This window comes from Xyrauchen texanus, chromosome 10 (assembly GCF_025860055.1).
Source record: "Xyrauchen texanus isolate HMW12.3.18 chromosome 10, RBS_HiC_50CHRs, whole genome shotgun sequence".
In the NCBI taxonomy this organism is placed as follows: Eukaryota; Metazoa; Chordata; class Actinopteri; order Cypriniformes; family Catostomidae; genus Xyrauchen; species Xyrauchen texanus.
In genome coordinates, this window is record NC_068285.1 from 23,233,348 (window position 1) to 23,249,888 (window position 16,541).

The 16,541-nt window shown below is 37.2% G+C and overlaps 1 protein-coding gene across 1 annotated transcript in view; it reads left to right on the forward strand.

The window, feature by feature from the left end:
• Window positions 1-16,541, forward strand: part of LOC127650893 (CUB and sushi domain-containing protein 3-like) — a 686,283-nt gene that overhangs the window by 605,589 nt on the left and 64,153 nt on the right. Inside the window, exons 51-56 of the mRNA XM_052136534.1 lie at window positions 1,698-1,892; window positions 2,004-2,177; window positions 3,996-4,169; window positions 9,623-9,796; window positions 11,435-11,620; window positions 13,245-13,418. Coding sequence (XP_051992494.1) covers window positions 1,698-1,892; window positions 2,004-2,177; window positions 3,996-4,169; window positions 9,623-9,796; window positions 11,435-11,620; window positions 13,245-13,418 — 1,077 coding nt within the window. The remainder of the gene's footprint in view (window positions 1-1,697; window positions 1,893-2,003; window positions 2,178-3,995; window positions 4,170-9,622; window positions 9,797-11,434; window positions 11,621-13,244; window positions 13,419-16,541) is intronic.

A 16,541-nucleotide genomic window follows, 5' to 3' on the forward strand; every position in this document is an offset into this window, starting at 1 on the left:
GTAATGAAATATTTTTTTTTTAAATAATGTTTTACCCAATATTTGTGTGGGCTATGTGTTTTTATGCTTATTAGAGTATCACGGTGCCCTAATAAGCACCGTGATAAACATATCATCATAGAGGGCCGACTGGAGACGGCAGTGCGACAGTGAGAGAGATTTACGGGCAGCTTCCCGACACCTGTGTGTCTGTATTTGTCTTTTTGGTTCAGTTTTATATTAAATAATTATTTATATTGTCAAGCTGGTTCTCGCCTCCTCCTTTCCATTAATCCCTTTACAATGACAAAATATGATGCATTATATTTTAATTATGCATTCTTTTGTACATTTTATAACAGCCTATAATTATGAATAGAGAATACACTGGAACAACAAGATGCAATGCAGCAGCCAGATTATATATTATTATATATACAGTTATGTACATTTAATTGCCCCTTGAGTACTCGATGAGTACTTGAGTAATTAGTCTGAGTACTCGAGTAGACAAATTGGCCAAAATGCCCATCCCTACTAGGTAATAGACAGCAAGGCAGCTTACTAGGTTTTGAAACGTCTACCCATTAAGGTCTGTGCAAAGAGGTTTGGCTGTATTGTAAATGTGTTAATGTTAAAGGGTTAGATCACCCAAAAATGAAAATTCTCTTATTGTTTACTCACCCTCATGATATCCCATGTGTATATAACTCTTTTTACTAGAACACATTTGAAGAAAAATATCTTGACTCAGTAGGTCCTTAAAATGTAAGTGAATGGAGACTTCTTTTTGAAGCTCCAAAAATCCCAGACAGTCAGCAAAAACATAAACGATACTACTCCAGCATTTCAATGAATGTATTCTAAAGCGATACGATTACTTTTGATGTGAAAAACAATCAATATTTAATTACTTTTTAACTGTAATCAAAAGCTTCCTGAATGCGTCACAAGAGGGTGGAGTTCAAGCGGCCTCTCGTGTGATATGTTCACATTGCCATGATACAGAGGTAATCTCATGTTCTCCACCCGGTTGAGACGTCCAGGATAAGCACACAAAGCACCATTGTGAGTTAAGAAACAGATAAATACAGATCTAAACCAAAACCAACCAAGCTACTGTACAACTATCCTCCTCCTCACTTGTAAACTGTGCTGCTCTTCCAGCTGTGCACACATGCGTCAGTTCTCGCGTGTTTCAAATGTCAATGCGTTTACGTCACACATGCTTACCGCTGCACAACGGAAGGATGATTTAGAGTTGAAAAAAATTGCTTAAATATTTATCTTTTTCGCACCAAAAGTGATCTTGTCACATTAACAGCTGGAGTCATATGGATGAGGTTTATGCTGACTGTCTGTGATTTTTGGAACTTCAAAAGAGAAATCGCCATCCACTTGCATTTTAAGGACCTAGTGAGAAAACATATTTTTTAAATTTTTCTTCAACATGTTCTGCTGAAGAAAGAATGTCATACACACCTGGGATATCATGAGGGTGAGTAAATAATGAGAGAATTAAAATTTTTGGGTTAACTATCCGTTTAAGGTCTTTCATATCTTCTGTGGGGTAAACCGCTTTTGAATATGTTGTGATTTAGAACTAAATTGTGAATAACTGTGTTAAGTACTAATCTTGTTGGCAGATTTAATGTCACATGAGGTACTCCTGGGTGGCAGGGTGTTTCTGAATATTGGCTTGTGTGTTTGTTGCACAGTTGTGGTTTGCCCAAGTATCGGGTCTTTCTCACTGGAACACGGACGCTGGCGGATCGTTAACGGTTCTCATTATGAGTACAGAACCAAAATCATCTTTACCTGCGATCCTGGTTATTACCGCCTGGGCCCTGCCCACATTCAGTGTATGGCCAATGGGGCATGGAGCTGGAAGAACGAGAGGCCCCACTGCCAAAGTAAGGGAAATGTGTGATTCAACTGCAAACCACCAGCTGCTCGGCTCTGTAAGTCAAATGTGTTAACCTGCCAGATTGTTCTTTGTCTTATCCTCTCCCTTTATTTCACAGTCATTTCATGTGGGGATCTGGCTACTCCTCCCAGTGGGAAGAAAATTGGAACTCAGACCACCTTTGGGGCCACAGCCATATTTACATGTGACAATGCCTATATGCTGGTGGGCTCCACAGTGAGAGAGTGTCTTTCTTCGGGTCTATGGAGTGGAACAGTGACACGCTGCCTAGGTAATGTGATGTGCACTCACTGCTGTACAGTTCTTGTTTGAGGTATTTTTTCCCACCAGTTTTCCAACCTTGTTAAATGTGACCTTGGAAAATCAGCCTAATTGCTTGGTGATTCTGTCATACAGTACATTCATCTTTTAGGTTATGTTAGTTACCTGAGCAATTTGTGATATTTGAAATATTGATTTTATATATGTATTTATACAACTGCTTGATTTTGATTGGTTGACAGACTTTCTAAAGTGTGCTGTTATTTCCTGTAAATGGGTGTGAGAGTTTTAGGGACCTGAAAACCTGAAAATATCTTGAGATTAAACTCTGAACAATGTCTTAAGGTGTGGTAACTAAGGTGTGGACTCCGGCCTGTTGAATTATTAGAATATAATATAATTATTTTTCATTAACTCAACAATCCATTGTCAATTTTTCCTCACACACACATATATATATATATGCAGCCAAAAGTATGGAATAATGTACAGATTTTGCTCTCAACTGATCACTATGTATAGTCAGGACATTAATGACATGGAGATTTACTATTACAATTTGAAGAAAACTTTAAAGAGTTCTCATCAAAAAATCCTCCACATGCAGCAATGGCTGCTTTGCAGATCCTTGGCATTCTAGCTGTCAGTTTGTCAAGGTACTCAGGTGACATTTCACCCCACGCTTCCTGTAGCACTTGCCATAGATGTGGCTGTCTTATCGGGCACTTCTCACACAGCTTACAGTCTAGATGCACCCACAGATAATTAGAAAAGTGTGCCATGGCTTTTGCTCATTGGGGTTAAGATCCATAACACTCTTTTCCAATTATCTGTTGTCCAATGTCTGTGTTTCTTTGACCACTCTAACCTATTCTTTTAGTTTTTCTATTTCAAAAGTGACTTTTTCTTTGCAATTCATTTCACCCCTGAATCTTCTACACATTTGTATGAAATCTTCAGTGTGTGTGTATATATATATATATATATATATATATATATATATATATATATATATATATATATATATATATATATATCAAATACTATCAAAACTGTGTTATATTATAGCATCTTCAATGTAGTCACCCTTAGGCTAGAATTTGCAGACATGTACTCTTGACATTTTCTCAGCCAACTTCTTGAGGTATCACCCTGGGATGCTTTTTAAACAGTATTGAATGAGTTCCCATCTATGTTGGGCACTTATTGGCTGCTTTTCTTTATTATTTGTTCCAAGTCATAGATTTCAAAACTTATTTTTTTATAAAAATTTTGTTTTATAATTAAATTTATATGGTAGCACAGTTATATTTTTATATTTCAAACATTTAAACATACGTCTTCAGATCAAAAGATTGTTAAGTTCATGAGAAACATTTCAGCCAAGTGTTTCAAAAGTTTGACTGGTAGTATATATACAGTATATTTATATATAATGTTAACAAATAGAACCATATTATAAAGTTACAAAATAAACTTTATTCAAGAAATTTTTACTGAAATCAGGTCTTATTATCTTACCCAGTTTTACAAAATGTGACTGTTTTAAAGATGTTTCGATATGTTTACTGGAAAACAAGACTAAGAATACTGATAAAGAAAATATTTTTTGCGTGTGTGAGGTACATCAGACACCTCAATGTGTTCCTCCTGTTCCATTGAAGTTACTGAATTAACACTTAGTAAACACTTAATTACTGCAGACGTGTCTCTCTAAAAGCATTGGATGTTAATATTTTAATGTGTCTCTTCAGTAGAGCTGCGTAACTCAGTGTCTGCTCAGACCTTTCACTTTAATGATTCTCTCTTCTCATTCCTCTACCCTCAGCTGGCCACTGTGGTGTGCCTGAACAGATCGTCAACGGTCAGGTGATTGGAGAGAACTTTGGCTACAGAGACACAGTCGTGTACCAGTGCATCTCCGGCTTTCGCCTCATTGGCTCCTCTGTGCGCATCTGCCAACAAGACCACAACTGGTCCGGACAGCTGCCCATCTGCGTCCGTGAGTTTGGGACTAACTGCCTTCCTCTCTCAGACAAGCTGTGGAAAATTACTAAACCACTGACTGAATTATTTAAGACAGAGGTGCTAAGGAAAAAAATGATTGACTTGAGAAGAAAAAATTACATAATAGCTTAAATACTAAGGCTTGTTTTCAGATAATATATCATGAATTAAGTTAATTTCTTGATCGTTCAAGAAAAACAATCTAACAAAGTTTAGTGAGGTAGAGGCTGAAAACAATAAAAAAAAAAACAGATTGCCAATGTGGTAAGAAAAATAGACTTTAATCTATTCTATTCTTGCACAATTTTGCTTTTCATGTTAATTCATCTCTTTTTAAAGACGTTTAGATTTTTTTTTTCTAGATAACAAGACAAAACTACTGATTTGAAATAAATAAATACAACCACAGTTATATTGCTAGGGCTGTCAAATCAACAATTTAATTTAGTACAATCAATCATAAATAAAATAACAAAATTAGAACATTAACACATTATACCATGCCCACTACTTGTGCATATATTTTATATTAAGGACACCCAAATGCAAAGCAAGTTTTGTGAGTTCTGCCAGAATCAGTAAGATGCTGTTTACAGAGGGCACATTCTTGTGTTTGAGTTTTTAACTGCTGCCATATAAAGGACATGGGGAACAAATCTATAGCACACAAGCATAAAAGTGTAAATTACATCAAGAAATGGTTTGTCCTTCTTAAATGACACTGGCATTTAAATAATCTCCCTGTAGAGCCCTCTCTGTCTACGGAGTTATTTTCATTACAAATGTGCCATCACTGTCATCTCCCACTGCACAGTGACACACCAGGTCCACATTTATCAGACACACTGCAGCAAGTCTGCCTCATTTCAATGGGGGTGTTTATTTGTTTGAAGAATATGAAAAGGAAATGAGCTGGTAAAAAGAGCCATAGGGAAAAGAGTGGAGTAACTGTTGCCAAAAACTAAGATTGCAGAATTGATACACATTGTTACCGAATGCATTTTGTCTTGAATTTATTATGGAACATGGGTGAGATGAATTTGTCAAGTACTGATCCTGCATTTTATTGGAACTAAAAGCTATCTGACGCAGCATCTTTTAACACCTTGTTTACACTGGACGTTTGTCTTGCGTCAAAAATAAATGGCTTCAAATAGAACCAGTGGAGCTGTCTACAGTGAAAGCGCTCATCTTCAGTTGATGCCCTGTTTCAATTTTTGAACATCTGACTGTTACTTATTTTAAAGTCCAATGTATTTTATTCTAATGTATTTTCAACTGATTTTTTTTGGTTTGTTTTACTGTTGCTGAAGTGTAGCATCAAGCATGCAGCTGATTGGTCAGTGGTTAGTGATGACGTTCAGCTTCAACACTTCCAGTGTAGGCAGCCTCAAGCTATTGTGGTGTGATGTTATAAAAAATCAGCAAAGAAATCATATTTAGATATGTTTTTTCTTGACCGGTAATTGATGCAACTTTTATTCAAACTTTTATTCATGTATTGTCTGCTCAATGATCTTTTAGAGAATGGCAGCCAATAAGAATGATAACAGGGCTATTTAGGATGCACTTTTGATGATGGTGATTGCAACTTCTGCGAGACATTACTGCTTTTGAAACAATCACAGAGCTGTTTGGTATCAAAAATTCATCTCACACTTTCCGAAACTGAATAAAGCAAAAGAGAAGTGAGCCAATTTAATAACAGACAAGTTGCGCAAGGATTTCTGATTTCAGTCCTTAATGGATCTAAACAACGGCAGCTGACATAATTGATGTATTAATCGTTTACCCCACTTAAACATGAAAGGTTTATGTTACATCTACACTGTCTACAAAGAGAGAAAATGTTCAGCTATTTTTGCATGCAATTATTTGGTTTGAAATTTGGGTTGTGGAAGATCATAAAATTAAATTGAAATTGTGTCTGTGCGAAGAGAAACAAATTACAACTGTGATTATGCAAATTAACATTGGCTTTTAATGAGTGCACAATAGATGCACAATAAGGAACAAAACACTCTAGCCTGGAAGACATATTAGAAAAGAAACCCTCCAAATGTGTCATAATAGAGAATGAAACTTCACATTAATAGAAACTGTGACTTAATATGTCAGAATTATAGAGACTCTGGAGATAATCTGCACACATTATTTATAGCATAAATTTGTGTTGTGGTATGAAGTCTGCTTCATGTTCTAAGAACCGGCAACTTAGGCCAGGTCCACACTAATACTAATATTGATTTTGCTATATTTAAGCCTCTCCTCCACACTAGAACCATGTTTTACTCCACAGAAAATTTTGCATTTTGATAATGCTCTCCATTAATGCATACTTTGGCAAATGATTATGTTAGGAAACTAAAAACTAGGTTTTCAAATGAAAGTGGTTTTGTATGGATTTCGCCAAAGTAAGGAAGAAACTGTCAGACCGTCATGTAAAGAGACCAACCAGTTTGTTTTGTTGCAGATGCCACTTAGGGGGGATTATCTGGTAGATATACGACAACAATGCACCAGCAGTGTGGGAAAATAATTATTGAAATATTGCCACTGCAGTCTTTGTGAACAAGTGCTTATTTATCCAAAATAATAAGTGCTAAATATTTCACCGACATAACTCAAAACAAAGTGAAATATACAATTCTGCTCTTGGAAATCTAGTTAAATTGGAAATAAGTACCTCGAATAAAACTCTTGATTTGATTTGATGTCATATTTGATGTCATTTTCTTTATATGTGCTCATTGTACCAACCCGATACCTTATAAATTCAACTTTATTTACAGGCGGACTGATAGAGATTGGAACTCTGAATTTTAGCGAGCTCTTGCCATTTACATGCGCAATATGCATCAAATGTCAGCTCAATGGTAGAGTCTGGTACTGATTGAGCATTTAGGCCTATTAAATGTCACGCAATATACAAAAATGAAGTCAACCCAACGTGGCATATTTTTTTTATAAAAAAAATAAAAATAAATAAAATTGATCAAATAAAACTCTGTCAAAAATGTGATGACATTTTCTTTATACAGGTGAAACTGGAAAAATTAGAATATCGTGCAAAAGTTCATTAATTTCAGTAATTCAACTTAAAAGGTGAAACTAATATATTATATAGACTCATTACAAGCAAAGTAAGATATTTCAAGCCTTTATTTGATATAATTTTGATGATTATGGCTTACAGCTTATGAAAACCCCAAATTCAGAATCTCAGAAAATTAGAATATTACATGAAATCAATAAAAAAAAGGATTTTAAATACAGAAATGTCGGCCCTCTGAAAAGTATAATCATGCATATGTACTCAGTACTTGGTTTGGGCCCCTTTTGCATTAATTACTGCCTCAATGCGGCGTGGCATGGATGCTATCAGCCTGTGGCACTGCTGAGGTGTTATGGAAGACCAAGATGCTTCAATAGCGGCCTTCAGCTCTTCTGCATTGTTTGGTCTCATGTCTCTCATCTTTCTCTTGGCAATGCCCCATAGATTCTCTATGGGGTTCAGGTCAGGCGAGTTTGCTGGCCAATCAAGCACAGTAATACCATGGTCATTGAACCAGGTTTTGGTACTTTTGGCAGTGTGGGCAGGTGCCAAGTCCTGCTGGAAAATGAAGTCAGCATCTCCATAAAGCTTGTCTGCTGAAGGAAGCATGAAGTGCTCTAAAATGTCCCGGTAGACGGCTGCGTTGACTCTGGACTTAATAAAGCACAGTGGACCAACACCAGCCGATGACATGGCTCCCCAAACCAACACAGACTGTGAAAACTTCACACTGGACTTCAAGCATCTTGGATTGTGTGCCTCTCCATTCTTCCTCCAGACTCTGGGACCTTGGTTTCCAAATGAGATGCAAAATTTGCTCTCATCAGAAAAGAGGACTTTGGACCACTGAGCAACAGACCAGTTCTTTTTTTCTTTAGCCCAGGTAAGACATTTGACATTTGAAGCCCGTGTCCAGGACCCGTCTGTGTGTGGTGGCTCTTGATGCAGTAACTCCAGCCTCAGTCCGTTCCTTGTGAAGCTCCCCCACACATTTGAATGGCCTTTTCCTGACAATCCTCTCCAGGCTACGGTCATCCCTGCTGCTTGTGCACCTTTTTCTTCCACACTTTTCCCTTCCACTTAACTTTCTATTAATGTGCTTTGATACAGCACTTTGAGAACATCCAACTTCTTTTGCAATTACCTTTTGAGGCTTTTCCTCCTTGTGGAGGGTGTCAATGATGGTTTTCTGCACAACTGTCAGGTCAGCAGTCTTCCCCATGATTGTGAATTCAACTGAACCAGACTGAGAGACCATTTAAAGGCTCAGGAACCCTTTGCAGGTGTTTAGCTGATTAGAGTGTGACACTTTGAGCCTACAATACTGAACCTTTTCACAATATTCTAATTTTCTGAGATTCTGAATTTGGGGTTTTCATAAGCTGTAAGCCATAATCATCAAAATTATATCAAATAAAGGCTTGAAATATCTTACTTTGCTTGTAATGAGTCTATATAATATATTAGTTTCACCTTTTAAGTTGAATTACTGAAATTAATGAACTTTTGCACGATATTCTAATTTTTCGAGTTTCACCTGTATGTGCTCATTGTACCAACCCGATACCTTATAAATACAACTTTATTTACAGGCGGACTGATAGAGATTAGAACTGTCAATTTTAGCGAGCTCTTGCCATTTACATGCGCAATATGCATCAAATGTCAGCTCAATGGTAGAGTCTGGTACTGATTGAGCATTTAGGCCTATTAAATGTCATGCAATATACAAAAATTAAGTCAACCCAACCTGACATATTTTTTTATTTAAAAAAATAAGTTTAGCCTCAAGCATGCAGCTGATTGGTCAGTGGTTAGTGATGACATGCAGCTTCAACACTTCCAGTGTTGGCAGCCTCAAGCTATTGTGGTGTGATGTTATATAAAATCAGCAAAGAAATCATATTTTGTAATATTTTTGTTTGACCAGTATTTGATGTAACATTTATTCACACTTTTATTCATGTATTGTCTCCTCAATGATCTTTTAGAGGATGGAAGCCAACAAGAAGCACAATTGTGTCAGATAATAAGACTTATTTTCAGAAAATATACCTATGAATTCAATGTATTTTTCTTACCCCATTAGCAAATTGATTTGTCCCTGTTTTTTTCCTTGTTTTAAGCATAGAACTCGCTAAAATTGTGTTAAATTTCTGCTTAAAACAAACAAAAAAGCCAGATACAACCAACAGAAAACTAAATAAATAATCAAGATGTAGTCTTATTATCTTATGCAGTTTTGCTGCTCAAGTAAATGTGTTGTTTTAATGATGTATAGTTATTTTTACTGGAAAACAAGACATAAATAAATAATCCCACAGTGTTTCACACAGTACATTTTTAGCGTTTTGCCTATGCCATTCTAAAACTCTTACTCTTCTCATCTCTAGCTATCAGTTGTGGGCACCCAGGGAGCCCCATCTATGGGCGTACCATAGGCAATGGCTTCAACCTGAATGATGTGGTGAGCTTCTCCTGCAACATGGGCTACGTGATGGAGGGCCCCTCTTGGGCCCAGTGTCAGGCCAACCGACAGTGGAGTCAACCACCACCAACGTGTAAAGGTGGGGAAAAAAGTTAAGTCTTTTATTCACAAGGAGCTTTGCCCGATCCACCGCCTGCCAAAATAAAAGCAACACAGTGCACGGGGGGTAAGGAAGGATGGTTGCTGCTGCCATGGCACCTGCACTATACCATACGTGGCTGCCTTGCGTGGGTTTTGATGCCTGAAAAAAAGCCTTTGATTATACCTGTTAGGAAGCACAATAGTAACTGAAAATACTTGTTACAGTATGTCAGATATGGCTATTATATTCAGTTTGATTTAGCATGTTCAGCAGTGTTGGGTGTAATTAATGACTGTAATTAAAAAGTAAAGTATGGGATTACTCTTTTTCAGTAATTTTATTATAGTTACTTTTGATGTAACTGCGGTAAATACTGTATTGGCTCTAGAACAATTCTATATAAAACAATAGTGAATTTATAATAGAAATGTAACATCTGATGTTAAAATGTATGTTTTCTAATTTAATGCTGTCCCGGTTAAATTCTTTGGCCAGTTCATGAATAATTTATTTTATTTTATATGATTCGTTTGAAAGAAATAAAAGAACAGTTTCATCCTTGTATTTTTCATCTGGTCGAGGTTGATAAGGGTTTTAGAAAGTAATTAGTATTAAGTATTTTAATTACTTTTCAGAAAGAGTAGTTAGTACAGTAATCTAATTACACTGTTGAAGATGTAATTAGTAGTTAGTAATTAATTACTTTTTTAGAGTAACTTACCCAACACTGATGTTCAGTGATATGTAAATCTGCATGCACTCTCTTATTACTGTATATAACTGAATGATACATGATAGTAACACAGGGTGAACTAAACGGCACACAAGATTGTTGTATTACAATGTATATTAGTGTTATCCTTACTTTTTTAAAGAGAAAAATACAAATTCTGTCATAATTTACTCACTCATATCTTTCAAAACACATACGTCTTTCTTTTTTCCATGGAACACAAAAGGAGATGTTTAGCAGAATGTTCACACCACACTTTTCCATACAATTAAAATGAATGGTGACCAGAAGTTGTTAAGCTCCTAAAGGTTTATGATGCCATAGAGGCATCGTAAGCATAGCCAATGTGACTTGTAGACTATATACCAAGTATTCTGGCTTGTGTATTCTGTGATTGCATTGTGTGAGGAGCATATTGAAATTTGAGTTTTTCACTGATAATCTTGCCTTGAAAAATGTTGCTTGACAACTGTAGTCACCATTCACTTTCATTGTATGGAAAAGCAGCTTAGGCATTCAGCTTTTTAAAAAAAAACTCCTTTCGGGTTCCACAAAAGAACTGAGTCATACAAATTTTGAAAGACATGAGGGTAAGAAAAAAATTTAAATGTTTCATTTTTGCTGAAATGTTTCTTAAGGTATATCATTATTATGATTCATTGTGTCAGAACATTATTTATTTTTTTATTCACTTATTTATTCATTCATTCGAAACATTTGAAAATGGAATTTATAATATGACATGGCAAATGCTCACAATACAGAGCACAATTTCGCATGTGTTGTTCAAACAAGTTTATTACATTTGACCTATTTGCATGCACATGCTTAGTGCTTCTGCCAAATAACACATGTCCCTCTTCTTCTATATCTTGTTCCCTCCCTGTCTTCCTTGTGTTCAGTCATTAATTGCTCAGATCCTGGGATTCCAGCCAACTCTATCAGGCAGAGTAAGATAGAACATGGAAACTTCACCTTTGGCACAGTGGTCTTCTATGACTGCAACCCTGGTTATTACCTGTTTGGCTCACCTGTCCTCATGTGCCAACCCACGGGTCAGTGGGACAAGCCACTGCCTGAGTGTATAAGTAAGTTGCTGGTAACTTTGAATGAAAGCAGAAATTTGGCAGTGGTATTGCAGTGTTAATTACCTATTTAGTCCCGTAATTGGGGGGAATTTGTTGCACGAACCTTTCCCGATGCTTAAGATTAGTGTTGTAACTGAGAGACAGGTGGAATACAGATTTATGTGGCAGATTCAGTAGTAATATTATTATTTTTTTCTGACACCTGTTCTTTGTGGGAACATCCTTTGAAACACATTGGCTTGTCTGCAACATTCCACAGCAGCTGCAAAGTCAACGGGCCTTCGCTTACATTCTGCCCTGACAAGACTCCCTGCTGTTGGAAATGTCCTTTCGCCCTGTTGCTACTTCTGCTTCATGTGTCTGGATAATCTTAAACAGTTTCCCTCTAGTTTTACATTTTTTATATTTGCTGTTTCTGGAATAGATCCAGTCTTTTTTTCTTTTCTTTTTTTCATTGTGCCTATGCTTATATTTGCTACAAAAACAAAAAAGACTTTCAAGATAACTTGATTGTTTCATTGGAATTTGTATTGATTTGTTAAAACAATATTGCCTTTGGAGTTCACTGGTTAGGGTGCTAACACAATGGTGCGTCCATTGAGGTAATAGTTAGGACAGTTCGGTCAAAAATGAAAATCCTGTTATTATTTGCTTACTCTAATGTTGCTCCAAAACTGTCTAACTTTTATTATTTCATGGAACACAAAAGAAGATTAGAAGTCTTAACATTTTTTTTCATCATATAATCAAGGTAAATAGTGAATTTGGGCTGTCAAGCTCCAAAAAGGACAAAAAAAAATACAACAACATAAAAGCACAGTAAATCTAATCAGTTACATTAGTGTAAGTAAATAATGACAGTTATCATTTTAGGTTGAACTATTCCTTTTAAAGACAGAGAAAGAAAATCCATAATGTTTTATATTGCTGATGGCTGGTTGTTTGGTTTAAACCAAAACCAGTTTAAAGATAAAACACAAACACTACGTTAATATCAATTACTGAAAGACAGATAACCTTACATGAAACATCAGATAACAAAGCATTAAATGATCCAGAGCATAAAAGAGACAAAACAATCTTACTTTATCATTAACACAATAATGCCAACGTTATTAACCTGCCTGTATACCTGCCACAAATATGGGGTTGTTATCTGCTTTTTCTCACACCAGTAAAACTTAGGCAGTATTTTATGAGAGGTTCAACCAATCAGATACCATATCCCTATTAAATACATGTTAATGAGAAAAACAGACACCAAGAAATACAAGTGCTATCCCGATGCATTTCCTTGATGCAGCAATTTGTAATCTGTAATCAAACTATGGGTTTTTTCCTGTTGTTTTTCCTCTATTCTTTAGGAATGTATTAATTAAGGCTTGCGATAAAGGAAGAAATGAAACTTTCAGAATGTGCTGATTAGAGCGTTCTTACAGGAAGCTGAATTAGCACTGTATTCACTGGATCAACTAGAGCAATGATATTATTAAAAGTAAAGAGAAGCTTCAAGTATTTTATGTTGTAGTATTATCATACTCAACTTTAAACGTGTACTGAAGGAATGTTAGCCGATCCAGTAACTATGTTTGCTCATTTGTGCTTCTGCATGTGTTGTGGATAGTGGTGGACTGCGGACACCCTGGATCTCCTCCCAATGGAATGCTGAGTGGGGACAAATTCACATTTGGTGCCACAGTGCGCTACAGCTGTACGGGTGGTCGGCAACTGAAGGGCGAGTCCTCACGCACCTGCCAGCTCAACGGCCATTGGAGCGTGCCTATGCCCTTTTGCTCAGGTAGGACAGTCACATCAATCACCTGGGTCTGCACATTTAAATTAAAACAACATAAAACATAAGGACACGCATCACAGCCCAGCCATGCCCTCCTCCTCATCACACTCCTCCCCCAACCGGAGCGCCACCGGACTGATTTACTCCCTCTGGAGGGGAGACGCTGCCCTTCCGGCCATTCCGTCAGCCAGTTGTCCACCCCACCTCCTGTGAACCCGGGGGAGAGATGAGGAGAGGCATGGGGAGAGGGAAAGAGTGAGCAGAGACACAGAGTGAGGGGAGAGATAAGAATTTCTCGCCGGCTCCCGGATGCGCTGTCACCTGGTCCTAAACGTCTACGCCGCTGTCGCCCTCTGGCGGACGCCAGCACGCTCATCCCCCGGCGGATGGCAGCGGACCCTCCGTCCCCTGGCAGACAGCCGCGGCTGATCCCCTGGCGGATGGCAGTGGTGAGGACACCGCGACAGCGCATCCCTCGTCCCTGTCGGGTTTCGGTACCACTGTAACAGGAAAAGGTTGGGCAAGGTGGAGGGGGGAACCGGCTGAACAGTAAGCATAATGTTCAATGATAAAACTCAACATAAAACAAACACAGACACACATGCAGTGTGGCTGCGTGCGTCTCTCTCTCTCCCAAATCGGCGCCTCCAGCTCCCCTTAATCTCCCTCTCTTACTGATCAGCTGATTCAGTGCCGGCCGTGCACCATCACAGCCCAGCCACACCCTCCACCTCGTCCATCAACCATAAAGGTATCATAAAAGACCAATAAAAAATCAGGTTGGCTTGGTAAAGAGAACAAAATATGGGTTTGGAAAGACATGAGGGTAAGTGATGACAGAATTAAAATGTTATGGTTGAACTCTTCCTTTAAAAGTGCTAAGAGCCATTGGCTAAAAATATGCTTAAATTGACCAACTAACATTTTTTGTTTCATTTTGTGTTGTTTTTTATTATTGTCATTTTTATAGTTGGAAACAAGCGATGTCTTTAAAAAAAATGCTCTATTTATTTTGTAATCACTTCAATACAGAGAATTAAAATGGAGATAATTAGAAGCCACTTGCAACAGTGCATAAAAGAGTTGTGGACATCACACAGAAGCAGAAAGCATTTGTGTGGGTAGACACAAGAAAACACTTGCTTAATTGGCTTTTTACCTATAGCAGTGACATCATCAGGCAACTCTGCCTAGTTAAATTAAACTTGCTCTTTGGTTAAGTATCAAACGGCATATGCTTCATTCCCTCCTGAGGTAGAAAAAAATAACAATATACTGGATTTTGTGACATTATACAAAAGCTAGTTCCAGTCCTCTAATGTGATTGGACAAATATGCAACGTTCAGAGAGTGCTGATATTCCAACAGCATTAGATAATTTGTCCTGCTTTGGCTTCTTGTGCAATTATTTTGCTGTCAGTGAAAGTAAATAGTGACTAAGGCTATCATTCAGTCTAACATCATCTTTTTGTGGGTGCACTATCCATTTAATCTTGTACCCGATATCTGTGAGGTGTATATTTGATCTGTGAGTACTGTTCTTTTTTGAGATTGCAGAGTGCCGAGATATGTATGGAGGTGCACACACGTAGACATAAACTGCAGGAACCCCTATCTGGTTGTGTTGTGCTGTGTTAGGTCCTTAAACAGGAATGGGTACACTGAGGCTCAACAGAAGAGACTTAAGACTCACTGTGGAGATGAGACCGAACATGCTCATTTTATAACAAATGTAGTACAGCACCCAGCCTTCTAACTGCTATTTTTTAATGCTGTAAATGGAAAGGAAAGCATATACTCAGAATCCTACACCCACACAAACAGTCAAAGTTTTTTTCAAGCACCAAACATGGCTTAGAGAGATTTTACATAAGCTCCACACATCCCCACAAAAAACACTGTGCAAGACCAATAGCTTTGAATAGAGTGTGCTAGAGGCAGCTGAGCCTTTGTCACATAGAATTGTTGCAAAGGACCCCTGTGCCCAATGCCTCATTCTACACACCTGCCATATTGTCCTTGGGGATTAGTGAAAGGAATAATTCACCCAAAAATGAAAATTCTTTTAGAGTTTACACACCCTCATGTCAATCCAAACTGCTATGATTTTCCTTTTTTCCATGGAAAACAAATTATCTTTTAATGAGTTTCACAGCATGTATTTACAATACAATGGAGACTTATTTTAATGCTAAAAAAGGACCAAAATATATCATCAAAGTAGTCCATGCAACTCATTATATTGCATTGTTATATTGCAAGACTATTTCAGGCATACAATAGGTTTTGTTGAGGAACAACAAGAAATTGTAAATTTTTCAGTGAAAGTTTTGAAGTGCATTGTGCTCTTACGAGCACTATGAGAGAAGTGTGTTCACAGTGGAGCGAGTCATTTCATTTCAGTTTTATATCAAAATTCAATCAAGTTGACAGAACCTGCCTTTATTTTAAAACGATGGACTGGGATATTCTTTAAAACGTTTAGTTTAATTTTGTGTTCAGCATTATGTAAGAAAACCATATGGGGTTGAAAATAAGGGTGAATAAATAATGGCCATTGCAATTTTTGGTTGATCTTTTTCTTTAAAGGAAATTAGTTGTAAAAATGCAGGAAAGATGTGAGTGTACTCTAGTGTGCAAGAACAGCTCAATCACTGGCATTTTCAATGTTTTTCATCCCATTCTGATTCAGTGAGCTCAAGTTTCTTCCTGTGCCTTTAATAGTCTAAGTATGGTGGTGCCCTTTAATGGGAGAAAGAAAAAAAGAGATTTTGTGCACTGAGCCACTGACTCTCTGTAGAAAAGGGGGGTGGGCATTGGTGTGTTTGTACACTCTTTGGTACTTGAGAAGGAGCTCTTGAAGGAGCTCTTGAATTCACTGTTATTGTGAGAAAATAGACTGAAGATGTGAGTTTTTTTTTTTTTCATAAGCCTGTATGACTAAACTTTGATTGGATTGTTTGATTGCAGTGTCCTTGTGTTTTTAATCCATCAGTCTGAATCATTGTTCATAATAAATACTTTATACAAGGATTTCAGCCTATAAATTAGTGGATTGTAATTTAGATTGTTTGTAAAGGGTTCTGAATGAATACGGATGGCTTTTTATAATGAGTGGGGTAAAAT